The sequence below is a fragment of the Neomonachus schauinslandi genome, chromosome 2 (genome assembly GCF_002201575.2).
Source record: "Neomonachus schauinslandi chromosome 2, ASM220157v2, whole genome shotgun sequence".
NCBI classification, from domain to species: Eukaryota; Metazoa; Chordata; class Mammalia; order Carnivora; family Phocidae; genus Neomonachus; species Neomonachus schauinslandi.
This window is the reverse complement of record NC_058404.1, coordinates 75,436,072-75,449,409: the sequence shown is the minus strand read 5'-3', so window position 1 is coordinate 75,449,409 and position 13,338 is coordinate 75,436,072. Positions and strand designations below refer to the sequence as shown.

The 13,338-nt window shown below is 48.7% G+C and overlaps 1 protein-coding gene across 1 annotated transcript in view; it reads left to right on the top strand.

Moving 5' to 3' along the window:
* FHIP1A (FHF complex subunit HOOK interacting protein 1A) overlaps positions 1–13,338 on the top strand; it is an 81,272-nt gene that overhangs the window by 60,733 nt on the left and 7,201 nt on the right. The window contains exons 7-9 of the mRNA XM_021698856.1: positions 3,179–3,369; positions 5,483–6,634; positions 12,828–13,006. Of these exons, the coding sequence (XP_021554531.1) occupies positions 3,179–3,369; positions 5,483–6,634; positions 12,828–13,006 (1,522 nt within the window). The remainder of the gene's footprint in view (positions 1–3,178; positions 3,370–5,482; positions 6,635–12,827; positions 13,007–13,338) is intronic.

Sequence of the window (13,338 nt, the reverse complement as noted above, 5' to 3'; positions counted from 1 at the left end):
TAGGATCCTCCTTTATTTTTATTTATTTATTTTTAAAGATTTTATTTATTTATTTGACAGAGAGACATAGTGGGAGAAGGAACACAAGCAGGGGGAGTGGGAGAGGGGGAAGCAGGCTTCCCACGGAGCAGGGAGCCCGATGCGGGGCTCGATCCCAGGACCCTGGGACCGTGACCCGAGCCGAAGGCAGACGCTGAACGACTGAGCCACCCAGGCGCCCCGTTTCTGATTATTTTTACTGCTTCCCGAATTTAAACAAAACCCCCGAACAAAGTAAGTATAGTACGAATGAGTAGATGGCTTGATGACAAACACCTATATTAAATTCCTGCGTGATTTTTCTGCTGTCGACAGCCACTTCATTTTGATATTTGACACTAGGGCAGCTTAAGGCGTTCATTCTGTTCCTAATCTTTCCCTGTAAACATTGGGAAGACAGAAGGTCAATGCACGGCTTTCCCGCTCTTCCCTCTGGGATAATCCTTCATTACAGAAGGACACTAGAAGTACTGCTTTGAATATAAGGTGGGGTGGGGGTTATCCATTCGAACCAACTCTCCATTTTCAATTTGATAGAACCTCTCCTTCAGCCTATAGAGGAATCTCTGGAGTTTATTTGATTTACTCAGAAGAAAATTCTTAGTTTCTCCTGAAAACCTGTGTTTGCAAAGTTGCAAATTCCCAATAACTCTTTATTCTAATATAATTTCAAGCTACCCACTGGTGATATTTGATAAATAGCTTTATTAGGTTTGATCCAGTGTTCCATTTTAAAAAAATACTTAAAAACAAAGAGTAGAAATCTATGTATATCAACTGAAATCATGAGCTGTGCTTGGTTTGAGCTGTAAGTAGTCACTGAGTTCCTGCAGTATGTGAACGCATTGAAGCGGTTTATTTCTTAAATAATTAATGATCAAAAGAAGGAAACAATAAATCCTGTGTCATCTGAGTTTCCCTGGGCCTCACCAGCCTGTGAGAGCAGATCAGTTCATGTCAGCAAGCACACGGTATGTTTCTCCTGATCCTCACCCCTCATGTAAGACCTTGGTCTTAGGGAGGGGTCTTAACGCGTGGCCACGAACAAGTCTGTCCCCCACTGTCGTTGCCGCAGTGACGTCTGGCATGGCCTCCTCACGCGCAGTTTCTGCTCCACTGGCGTTCAGATACAAGACCCCAAAGCCGGGCCAAGAATTAGCACAGACCCGCCCCCTTTCTCATAGTGCCCTCCCCTCTCTTTCCTTTCTGCTTGTACGACCTTTGATTTCCATGCACTCCAGCTTATGAGAGTAGAAGCCACCACCTCAGACAGGTGGGGTCTGTCTGCAGACAGATCATAACAAGATGAGGCTTCAGGTGTGTGGGGGCTGGGTGCCTGAGGGGGTGGGGGCGAGGAGGCTGGGACCCCCTGGCAGAGCATTGGGAGGATGGCTTGGGTTTTTTTGAGACTGGAAGGCGTAAGTGGCAAGGTTGTCATTTCATAGCTTGAGAGTTATCAAGGCCTTTATTGTAAAGCACCATGAGAGGAATTCAGTCTGTTTTCTCCCTTGCCTCGGGCTCTCGCAGTCGGGCAGCTGTTAATATATACGTGGGTTTTCCTCATCTGGATCGGATAAGCAGGAGATGCGGGAGAGTTGTTTCCAGGCCTCAAGACATACCCTGAAAGGTGTACTTTTCTCTCTTTCACCGAATCCTTCATCATAGCTCGTTGTCATGGGTACCGCCTCTTTCTCAAGAGCCAAAAACAGAACCCAAACCATTCTGGTTGATGGAAGATTGCGGTTGTTCGTAGAAGGGCTCCGGGTCTTTGGGAATTGGCTCCTGCACACACGGGACCCTTGCCTCTGGGATGACACCTCCATCCCGCTTGTTCCATCTTTGTTTAAAGAAACGGGATAATCTTTCTCCCTGTTCAGAAAGTAAGCCATTTAAGCAAACTTTATTCTACCCGTGAAGCCCACTGATGTGCTCTGAGAGTCAGAAACGTTTGCCCAGATTTGCTTGCCTCTAGGTTCCTAGTGATACTAATTTATTTTTGATCACCAACTAAAAGTGTTTTGTGTAAAAGGGGGCCCAGTGCTGTGATATTATAATTTATAATAAGAAATACATATTTGGTCTATGTCCTGTGTCTGGCACAGAGCTCCTTAAACCTTTGGAATTTCCTAAGTGATAAGAGGAACAAAGGTGTGTTTGTTATGTTAATGAGGCCACCCTAGGACCCAACCTGAGGATGGAGGCTGGTTGCCTGCAGACCCAACCATGTGATTAGAGGGTTAGAACTCAGTCCCGCTCTCCTGACCTCCAGGGGAGGGGAGAGGGGCTGGAGGTTAAATCATTCGCCAGTGGTCAGTGATTTAATCAGTCATGTCTGTAATGAAGCCTTCCTAAAAATCGAGAAGGATTGGGTTCAGAACCTTCTGGGTTGTTGAACACATGGAGATGTGAGGAGAAGGGCACTCTTGGAGAAAGCATGGAAACTCTGAGGCCCTTCCCCTCACCCTTTCCTGTGCATCTCCTCTCTCTGACTCTTCCTGAGCTCTATCCTTTTCTAATAAACCAGTGATCCCGGAAATAAAATGTTTCTCAGAGTTCCCTGAGCCACTGCAGCATATTAACTGATATCCAGGGAGGTTGTTGGAACCTCCGACTTATAGCGGGTTGGTCAGACTAGGCTTGCGATTGTCATCTGAAGTGTGTGTATGTGGGGGGACAGTCCTGTGGGACTGAACCCTTACCTGTGGGATCGGATGCGATCTCCAGGTAGATAGGGTCAGAGTTGAGTTGAATTGAAGGACGCCCTGCTGGTGTCTGGAGCATTGCTTGCTTGTCGGTGTGGGGAAACCCTTCCCCCTTTCCCTCACCCCCATGTTGGAACTGGTGACCAGAACACCTTTAGCCACCATATTTTCTCATGGTCAAGGGATAGCAGACCCATTAAGAGAGGAGACGGTTTGTGGAGGTTACAGCACAAAGGACCTTACCTGCTCTGCAGAGGGGTGGTTCTGCCAGAAGAAAGAAGCCCTTGACGGGTCTTGAGCTAGGGAGTGAACCCTGGGGTCTGGTCGGACGGATGGATTGGGAGTGGGAAGGGGACGAGTCCAACCCTGGGCCAGGACTAGTCTGATGGGAATGGGGCATCACAGAGACTGAATGCAGCCCGTGTTGTCCCTTCCAGGTATCTGATCCCGTGCAACCACATGATGCTGAGCCAGAGATGGGCCGTGAAGGAGAGAGACTGCTACTCTGTTTCTGCGGCCAAGCTGCTCGCGCTGACCCCCGTCTGCTGCTCCAGCGGGATCACCCTGACACTTGGCAACCAGGAGAGGGATTTTATTCTCTGGTCAAAGTGTACGCACGATAGTTCAGGTAAAAGGAACTGGCTAGGGCCTGATCTTTAAACGAAAGGATGCCAGATGCCATTCCTCCTTGGGATATGTGTCTCTTTGGGTAGATGGGGAATAATGTTATGTGTCCCATTTCTTTTATGAATGCCTGGGTGGCGGTCTTCTGCTTCGTCCGGAGTTATGGCCACTTGGTGATCAGTGTGCATTGAAATGCCCACCAGTCACCGGGTCAGTGTTCCCAGACCTTTATTTTAACTAGGCTTTCTCTCACATCCTCAGAGTACAGATATGGACATGTACCAGCATGTCTTTTTAAACAAAATTGGGTGGGGGTGTGGAGATGGTTATAGCTAGAGACAGGATTAGCCCTTATTTTAATTTCCAAAATGACTCATTTGTGGTTGCTTGCCTGCCAATAACATATCATTGTACAACTTGAAATTTGTGAGATGGCAGCATTATCTGATTCATTTGATTGATCTACTGAGGGGTGTTTTTTTTAAAGATAAATATTCTATTTTTAAAAAATAGGACTTATAGTACATGTGCTGTTTGCCAACTGCAGGTGATCTTATACAAGTAAAATTTAGATGGTCACCTGTATCAGCCCTGGCCCTCGGGCAGGCAGTTGCAACAAGGGGACATTTGTTCATGTTTGGTGGTCAGAAGGGTATTTCAGTTCAGGGAGGTTCTGCCTGACCTGTGACCACTAGGAAAGAGTACTGCCCTGGGATTGACCCCGGTGTTTCCAGTCTGTATTCTGATAACCCCCCCAAACAATGTCATCCTGTCTACCCAGCTACCATCCTGTTAGAGAAAGCATTATTTTGTCTAAGAGCTGGGCTCCTTGGCTAAGAAAATATCAGGGTGTTTGGTGTAACTGTAATTGTTACAAATTAAGGTTGTCGTATTGATTCTTTAAAGATACAGTGTCTCATAGAAACTAATAATTTATGTGGCAGGAAAACAAGTTGTATTTTAAAGATATTTTCCAATGAGGTAAACTAGTATGGTTATCTTCTCTTTTCCTTCCCGTAGTCATTTTTTAGAACCTATTTGAAAATTGATGTCTTTTTTATTTACTAAGAAAGTTGTTTCAAGAATGATTCTGGGGCTGACCTTGCTGCAGAATTCCAAATTTAAGTTAAGCAAACGATTGCCGAGTGCCCACAACTTTTGCCACGTTCTTTCCCTGTCATCACATTTAATCCTCTGAAGAAAGTAGTGTTTCCGTTTTACAGATGAAAAAAAAGTACTCAGAGGACGTGACTTGTCCAGGGTCACACAGCTGATAGGTTCTTCCCGCTCTTCTGCTCTGGGGTTGCCTTCCTGTGGATGGGCGCCTAATGGATGAATGGTTGCACAGGCAGGCGGGTAGACGAGTCATGTCATGTCCAATTCTGGCCTGGCCTGGTAGAGATGTAGATGATGAAGAGACAAAGATGCTCGCATTTAAAAAAAAAAAAAAAAAAGATGCTTGCAAAGGTGTGGCATCGAACGAAGTGAGCACGGAGGTTGACCACCGACAGCCTGTGCTCGGGCCGTGGCCCTGCCACTGACTAGTCAGTCGGGTGACCTTTTGTCTCTGAGCCTCAATTTCTTTGTCTGTAAACGGAGAAGATGCTATCTGCCATAGAGGGCCTTTGGGAGGAGTAGTTAGTGTTGATGAAGCACCTGCCGTGGAAGAAATGGTGGCGTTCTAGGTCTCCTCTGTCTATGCTTCCATACTTCTATGAGAGTAGGGGTTCTGTTCTTAGCATTCCTTCTTCTTCTTCTTTTTTAAGATTATCTATTTATTTAGGGAGAATGTGAGTGGGGGGAGAGAGAGAGAGAGAATCTCAAGCAGACGTGGAGCTCGATCCCAGGACCCTGAGATCATGACCCGAGCTGACATCAAGAGTCGGACGCTTAACCAGCAGAGCCACCCGGGCGCCCCCTTAGCGTTCCTTCTTAAAATCTAACCATTTTTTATGATTCAGAAATCATTTAATCAGAAATGATTAGAGCTAAAGTAGCTGGGGAGACAGAATCTTAGCACCCGCATGAGTCACATCCGCATCCACAGCCTGTGTCCCCTCACCTCTTGGAAGGGTACGCAAGGGGCTCATTCTGACTCACTTGTGCCTCCCGTGCAGGGACCGTGGAGCAGCCCCGGGCCGAGGCGTTCTCTCCGTCGGCCTGCATCGTGGAGTATGGCAAAGCCCTGGACATCAGCTACCTGCAGTACCTGTGGGAGGCCCACACCAACATCCTCCGCTGCATGAGGGACTGCCGAGTCTGGTCCGCCCTGTACGACGGAGACTCCCCTGACCCTGAGACCTTTTTCCCGAGTCTGACGGAGCCCAGTGCTCTCACCTCCCCCTGCCCCGTGGTCCGGCTCCCACAGCAACTCCCCAGGAAGACCGGCCCCGTGCTGGCTCCCGGGAAGGAGAGGAGCCAGACCGAACTGGAGTGGGACGACAGCTACGACACGGGCATCTCCTCGGGGGCAGACGTGGGCTCCCCCGGGCCTTCCGATGAAATGGAGACTTCGGGCCCGCCGGCGCCAGCTGATCCCCCCAGACACATCCAGGAGATGAAGAAGAACGCCATCCTGCTCTTCAAAGGGTCCTACATCGAAGAGTCTGACTTTCAGGATGATGTGATAGTGTACAGACTGTGTGCCGAGAAGGACGCTGAGGACGCCGGGAATTCCCAGGAGGGAAGCGCAAGGCCCTCCCGCCCCGGCCAGACTGAGGATCGGGGTGCCCCCCTGAGCAACGGCCCCCTGCCCAGCCCTCAGCCAGAAACAGATTCAGAGGAGGACAGGGACAGGCACAATTCAGATCCGTTTCAAAATGTATCCAAGGAACCAAAACAAGAAGATGAGCTTGAAGGAGCCCTAGAATCAAACCCTGAGTTAGCGCCTCCGCTCTCCGAGGCAGAACACAAGTCAGACCTGATGGTCATCAACCCGGGGGGTGAAGATTTCATTGCCCAGTATGACCAGATCATTAAGGAACTGGATTCTGGCACCGAGGGCTTGAGAGAACAGAATTTCCCCGCACCCGATCTCTTGCATCTCCCGAAAGAGCAAGAGGGGAAGGAAGAAGAGAGTGAAGGAGAAAAGGAGGAAGCGGAGGAGGGGAAGAAGGCCCTGGAGGAAGAGGAGGAGGAGGACGACGACTTTGATTCTTTTATAGCAGAAACCCCCACTGTTGATACCGTGCCATCCCCATTTGGGGCGAGAGATGAGGCTGCCTTTGCCAGTCACCATCCTGTGAGGACTCAGAGCACCCCATTCACAGGTGATGATCTCGAATTGCTTTCTGATTTCTGCTTTTTGAAAGTATGTATTGCGGCAGGAAAGTGAGGTAGGGGGAGGGAAGGAGCATTATCAATTTACCTAACAGAGGGGGGTCAAAGTATTTCTGTGAAGAGCAGAGAGGGGTGGTTTCATTTTCATTTTATTTTATCTTGTCGTTCTAGCAATCTTTTTTTTTCTTTCCCCCAGCCAATCAGAGGATATACTGCACAGTTGAGTGACTACTTCCCTTGATCCGTGTGTGATAAACTAATAGGACCGATGAAACCACACAAAAAAATCCAGTCTCATTAGTTAATAGCCTCATTTCCTTTAGTTTAATTACTTTTTCTCCACAGCATGTGTTTTTAGGTGTACTGAAAAGATTATGGTTTCCCCCACTAGAAGGCACAGGTGTTGGATTGTTCTCTGCACTTGCCCAGCACCTGAACGGGGAACAGAACGCACAGTAGGTGCTCAGAATACCCGCTGAATAACTAGCTGTGTACACACATAGTTACACCTTTGCTTGGGAGCTCATTTCAGATCATCTCAAAACCTTTATCCAAAAATAAGCAGACTAGACCCCACATAAACCTGTAACTCTGCCAGAGAATGGGTGTGTCCAGTGATACACCCCTAACAACAGGGGGCACTCATATAAGAGCCGAGGGGGTAGGATAGGGTATCAGATAAGTGGATCGAGTTGAGGCGTTGTGATAGAAAACATCATTAAATATTAGCCAGTAAAATCTGAATCTGCCAATCATGGAGCAGAAGGAACTGGCGCTGAGTGTTCACCAAATGCAGGGAAGGCTGGGGCGGGACCCCTGAACAGCGTTCAGGCAGCCAGGAGAGGTCCCGTTAGGAGCTGACATCACAGAGGGACAGATAGTGACCTTGGAGTCGGGCTGTGGGGGGCGGATCCTGGCTCTAGCACTTGCAGCTGTGAGGTCCTAAACCCTCTGATTGCTCCGGTGGGGACGGAATGTGCTACTGGGCGCGGGGTGTGCGTGTGTTGTTATTGCCGTTATTAGAGGCCGCCCCCGGCAGCCCCCCTCCGCTGAGGCGTGTCCTTCTCTGGCCAGCAGGGAGCAGCTTGGTGAGTCCCCACCATGCTCCACTTACTTGGGTCACCCGAAAGAGAAGAAATCACATTATCTTCTGGGCCGGCCCATAGGCTTCATGTGATTTCAAGTAGCTCTGCCACCCTCCTCCAGGATTTATTCATCTATTTACTGATGCCTGACAATTTAGTTAAAGAGGGTGAAAGCTTTTAATTCCACAATTAAAAGGCTTGAGGTTCTAGTTGAGGTAACATTTCAGTGTGAATGGGTTTTAATTAATATTCAATCAGTCAGTCAATCATAAGTAAGAAGGATTAGATAATCTCAGTTTTCCCAGGTGATAGGGCGAAGGGGAGGAGAGGGGAGGGAGCCGGAGGGCCATGGCTGCCTGAAGTAGGGGCAGAGAGCTCAGTGGAGGGAAAGGGGCACCCGTCCCCTAGAACACACCCCCATTTTGCCTGGGGCCTGCGCCCTTGAATCTGACCCAGCTGGACATCCCAACTTTGCAGCTTGCTCTCCTGGAAGTGCCAGCCACCCAGGGCTAATGAGCGTTGTTCTTTAGAATGCCAGCTTTCTTAGAAGGGAGCTTCAGCCCTGGGAAATATGTAGATTGAGGAAACAAAGTCTAGCTTGGGCAAGGAGTAAAAGCTAATACAACACCTTATTCAGTAATACCAATACTCTGCATAGGATACGCAGGAGAACCAACACAATGTAATGTGAGTTTTTTGATACATAGAGGTAATTTTAACTAAAACTTTGCTTTTTTTCCCCTCCTTTGGAATTCGTACACAGCTTTAGGAGAACATCTTTCCTCCTAACTTTGTAGTTTCCAAACTACATTAACTTCCATCCCTCCATGGAATCCTGATTTCCACTGAAATGAATTTGCTTCTCAGCAAAATCAAAGCATTCCATTTCATTTATCTAACTTTATTTGTGCATTCAGAAACCTTTGATTGATCTCCTAATACGTGGCAGGTTCTAGGCCAGATACAAAAGACAGAAAAACGAAGGAATTCCCAGGCTTTCAGAGGAGCCATGGGCAAAGAACTGTGCTCACTTAGAAATGCATTATTAGTGATGTCTGGCACGCCCTAGGGGAGCGCAGGAGCGGGAGAGGAAAGACTTCCCGGAGGAGGGGCACGAACGGTGAACAGGAGCTACCAGGTAAAAATGGCCCAGAACGATGGTCCTGGGCAGAGGAGACAAGGGGCAGAAGACGAAGGAGCCTGGCGGTGCGTGCGTGGGTGTGACAGATCTCGGCTCCCGTGAGGCAGTGACGTGTTTGAGATAGGAAGCCAGAAAGCTCTGGAGGCGAGGCGAGGTGAGGTGGGGGTGGGGGTGGGTCCCTGGGCTAAGCTGGGGAACGGGGACCGTGTGCTGCCGGCACTGAAGAACCTGGGAGCATTGCAGTTGGCCAGTGCTGTGACTGGTCTGTGTGGACAAGGCCAGCGCGGAGTGGTGTGCAGAGTGTGCCCAGCACACTGCAGGGGGTGGGGGGGGCACCTCTGGAGGAGCAGGTGGGAGGCGTTTATCATTGGATCAGAGTTTAGAGTGCCCTAGTACTTTGTTCCTGGGAACCTGTCACAGGCCGTGTTCACACCCGTGTGCCAGGGGTAGACACAAAGATGTTCACTGCACTGTTGTTTATCATAGAAGAAGATTGGAAACAACCCGTGTGTCCACCAGTAGGAGACCGTTTTACTAATGTGGTACCCAAGGCAGCTGAATAGCTTGTGGCCTTGAGATGAAGGAGACAGCTCTCTGTGCGGGTGGGGGACAGTCTCTAGGATAGAGTGATAAGTGGGAACGTAAGGGGCAGAACAGTGTGGGGAGAATGTTGTCACTTGGTCAAAAAAGCCCACAAAAACGAAAACCAGCTGGGCGCCTGGGTGGCTCAGTCGGTTAAGCGTGTGCCTTCGGCTTAGATCATGATCCCAGGGTCCTGGGGTTGAGTCCCGCGAACGGGGAGCCCGCTTCTCCCTCTCCCTCTGCCTGCCGGTCTGCCTACTTGTGCTCTATCTCTCTGTCAAATAAATAAATAAAATCTAAAAAAAAAAAAAAAAAACAACGAAAACCAACTAGGACATGCACACGGAGGCAATGTCTTAGCGTGTTGGTTAAGAGAAGCAGCACTGGAAACAGATGGGCTCGATTATAGCTGTGACTTAGCATTCTGCTGCATCGTTAAATGGGGATAAATAATAAATTTCGTAGGGTTCTGTAGAATATTTAAGTTGATGCATGAAAAGCGTAGAACACTTCAACACTGCCTGGCACATAATACGTGATTGGTAAATGTTTTTCATAATAATTCAGTCATAATTATTTTATTATAGATATAAAACCTTTCTGGAAGAATACACTCAAATCTGTTAACAGGGGTTGCCCCCAGGGATGACGCCTGTTCTTTATTTTATACTTCTGGAGTGTTTGAAGAAAATTAAAAACCATGTTAATCTCTACTAACATAAAGGACTGTTGCCGGCGTCCAAGCGATGTTGGGACTCTGGGCTGAGGCCGAGCTGGCAGGGAGGCAGAGGCGAAGGTCATCATTCAGGAAGTATTTCCATGTGGGACTGGCAGAGCCGAGGCACGGAATGGATGGCAGCTCCGATCTTGGAGTTAGGAAATACAGGAGGCGTGGGCGGGTAGACTGAGGCAGGGGACGAGGGCACACAAGAGGGGAGGGAAGTGAATGACACGTCGTCTTGGTTATTCTGAGAAGTTACTATTTTCTGGGTGGGGAGTCTGCTTACCCTAGAAGAGGAGAAGAAGGAGAAATAGGCTGTCCAGCCCCGAACACACCTGTGGCTGCATTTTTTCTGATTTTCAGCTGCTTATGAGTTTCCCCTAGCAACTGTTTGTTGCTAAGCAGTTTTTAAAGGGCTAGAAATCAACTAAGAATGAAAGGGGAATCTGAAATGGCTTCATTTCTATTTCTCATGGCACATGGTAACTAGTGGTAATTAATGTCATTAGTGGGTTATGACAGTCGCTGGCCTTGACCTAATGTTCTGTCATGCAGGGGGCATGGCGATGCCACTACTCTCCACAGGGGGCTGGTGGGTTGTCCCTGCCTGTAGGAGCCATGGACCGGAGCTGGTCTGCCCTGGTGCTGCGTGCTCAGCAGCTTTCACGTGCTCAGGACGGCCCGATAGGCCAAGTGCAGTATCGGGGCCATGGGAGGGCAGTCCTGGGCTCACGCCAAGGATGTGTTTATAGGAGATCCTACCCACCTAAAGTGACTGAGTTCACCTGTCCTTGCTCCGTCTGGAGGGAAACAGATGCTGAGCCAGGGCCTGCAGGGGAGTGGGGTGGGGGGTGGGATAAGCTAGGAAAGGCTGGGCCAAGTTGAAGCGGATGAGGGTAGCAGCCTTCTCCCTGTACAGCCACCTGGCAAGCTCGAATTGTTTGTGATGCCTTAAGAAGAGTTACCCGTGACATTTCTAGGGGTTTTGATGAAGAGCCATTAAGTGGCTTTCAAAGTGGGAGTCCGATCCAACTTCTGAGTATGTTTGACAAACTCTCCCAGGTGTGTTCTGTGAGCAAGGCCTCTGCGAAGGCTCTCTCTTCAAAGAGGTCACTGAGTGTCCATGTTGTGTGACGTGACAGAGGAGCTCTGTCCCCATCCCAGAGGTGGGGACGTTGAGGCTAATGTAAAGAGGGGGAGGTGCCTCTTTTGTCCGAGGCCCCTATAAAGACATCCTCTGTAACAGCTGCAACAGGAGTCTTGCCATCGTCCGTTACTTGCTTGCACGGGTAAAGGGTTTAGGATTGGCGTTGCCACTTCCCGCCGATGGCTTCTGTTTTCTTGTAGACGGTTTTACTCGCTCTCGCCACCAAGGCTTCTGAATGAAGCATCTTGTGGTGAAGTATGTTTTTGTTAAACTCGTATGAATGTTGGTGACATCTTCATAAGGCACGTTTATTCATCAAGGGCGATGTGCTTTTGTTAGAAATACACCGTGGTTTCCAGGCATCATCCATAGCTCCACTGGGGGAAATACAGAATTCTCATTCATTTTGCTTAATGGGTCACTTTTATGGTAAAAATGGAAAATGTCTTCAACTCATTTTATTAATGCCAGATTAATTTTTTTTTTGATTTTTCACTGTCTTCAATGAATTCCAACATAAAGCATATTAATTTTCTAGTGACCCAAATTAGTCAAAGCTCCTTTTTGCCTAATTATTTATGAATGGCTTTTGTAGTCCTAGAGATTTTCTTTCTTGAGGAACCTACTATGCCTCAAACTACACCTCCTGAAAGTGAGTAATGTTACAGCCCAGGCCTCATTCACCCCTGGTTTTTCTCTTCCTCCTGTTCTTCCACCTTGTGTTGTTTGACGAGACAATCTTTCTCCTGGTGCTCACTGGGGACAGACAGTCCCTGTTTACAGTGTTGCTGTTTGGTAACATAGTTATGTGTTTGGTATTGTTTACTAACACAAAGGTCTTTTTTTGTTACTAAAACTTCTGCTGGTCTGTGACGTGTCCAGGAGGCACCCCAGTAGGGCCCCTTCCTGAGGTGATGAATGCCATGTTTTTTTTTTTTTTAAAGATTTTATTTATTTATTTGAGAGAGAGAGAACGAGAGGCAGAGAGCAGGAGAGGGAGGAGGGTCAGAGGGAGGAGAAGCAGACTCCCCGCCGAGCAGGGAGCCCGATGCGGGACTCGATCCCGGGACTCCAGGATCATGACCTGAGCCGAAGGCAGACGCTTAACCATCTGAGCCACCCAGGCGCCCAATGCCATGTTTTTGAGCTTCGGCAGTCCCAGGAAATACAGCAGCAGCATGGAGAAGTAGGTCTTAGTTTCGAAAATGAAATGATTTATCCTCTGACCTTTTTCAAGGGCTGTGACAATTTCCAAAGTATCAAAACCGCTCATGGAGTCAAAATATTAGCTCCCATGCGTGCATTTCTGCTTTCTTCTGTTGGTGATGGTTTGTTCTGTGTTCCGGTTCGAGTCAGGAGCAGACGTGGCGCCCTTCGCGGTGGAGGTGTTTGGTTTGCACCTGGCGGGCCTGCGGTGTGGGAGCTGTGGCTCCGGTGGCTCCTTGGTTGTCAAGGCAAGATGTCCCCGGTGCCGAGCCAGCCCTGAAGCCTTGCGCTCTTCCCGCAGGCCCATTCATCAGCGTGGTCCTGTCAAAGCTGGAGAACATGCTGGAGAACTCTCTGCATGTTAATTTGCTGCTTATTGGGATCGTTACTCAGCTGGCCAGCTACCCCCAGCCACTCCTGCGCTCCTTTCTGCTCAACACCAACATGGTCTTCCAGCCGAGCGTCCGTTCTCTCTATCAGGTACGTTAGCTGAGCCCGCGTCCTGACCTGTTGACGTTACGGGTGCTCGTGAGCTGGGCTTCTCCTCTCTTTTCCTTTGTCGTTGGGTTGTTTTTCTCATTTTCCCCGTTCTAATTCATTCGCTCTCCTTCCCCGTCCTGTTATGCTAGTTGTGAGACCAATTGCAAAGCTTCATTTAGTTTGATGTTTCGAGGGTGCCCTACCACGAACACCCAGGCAGGTAAAAACAAGTAAATGCCTGATATCCTAAAAGTTCCTGTGGCGAGGGCTGCACCTGAAAGACACATTGATGACCGAGGCTGGAATTCCATCGTGGAGCACTGACATCATTA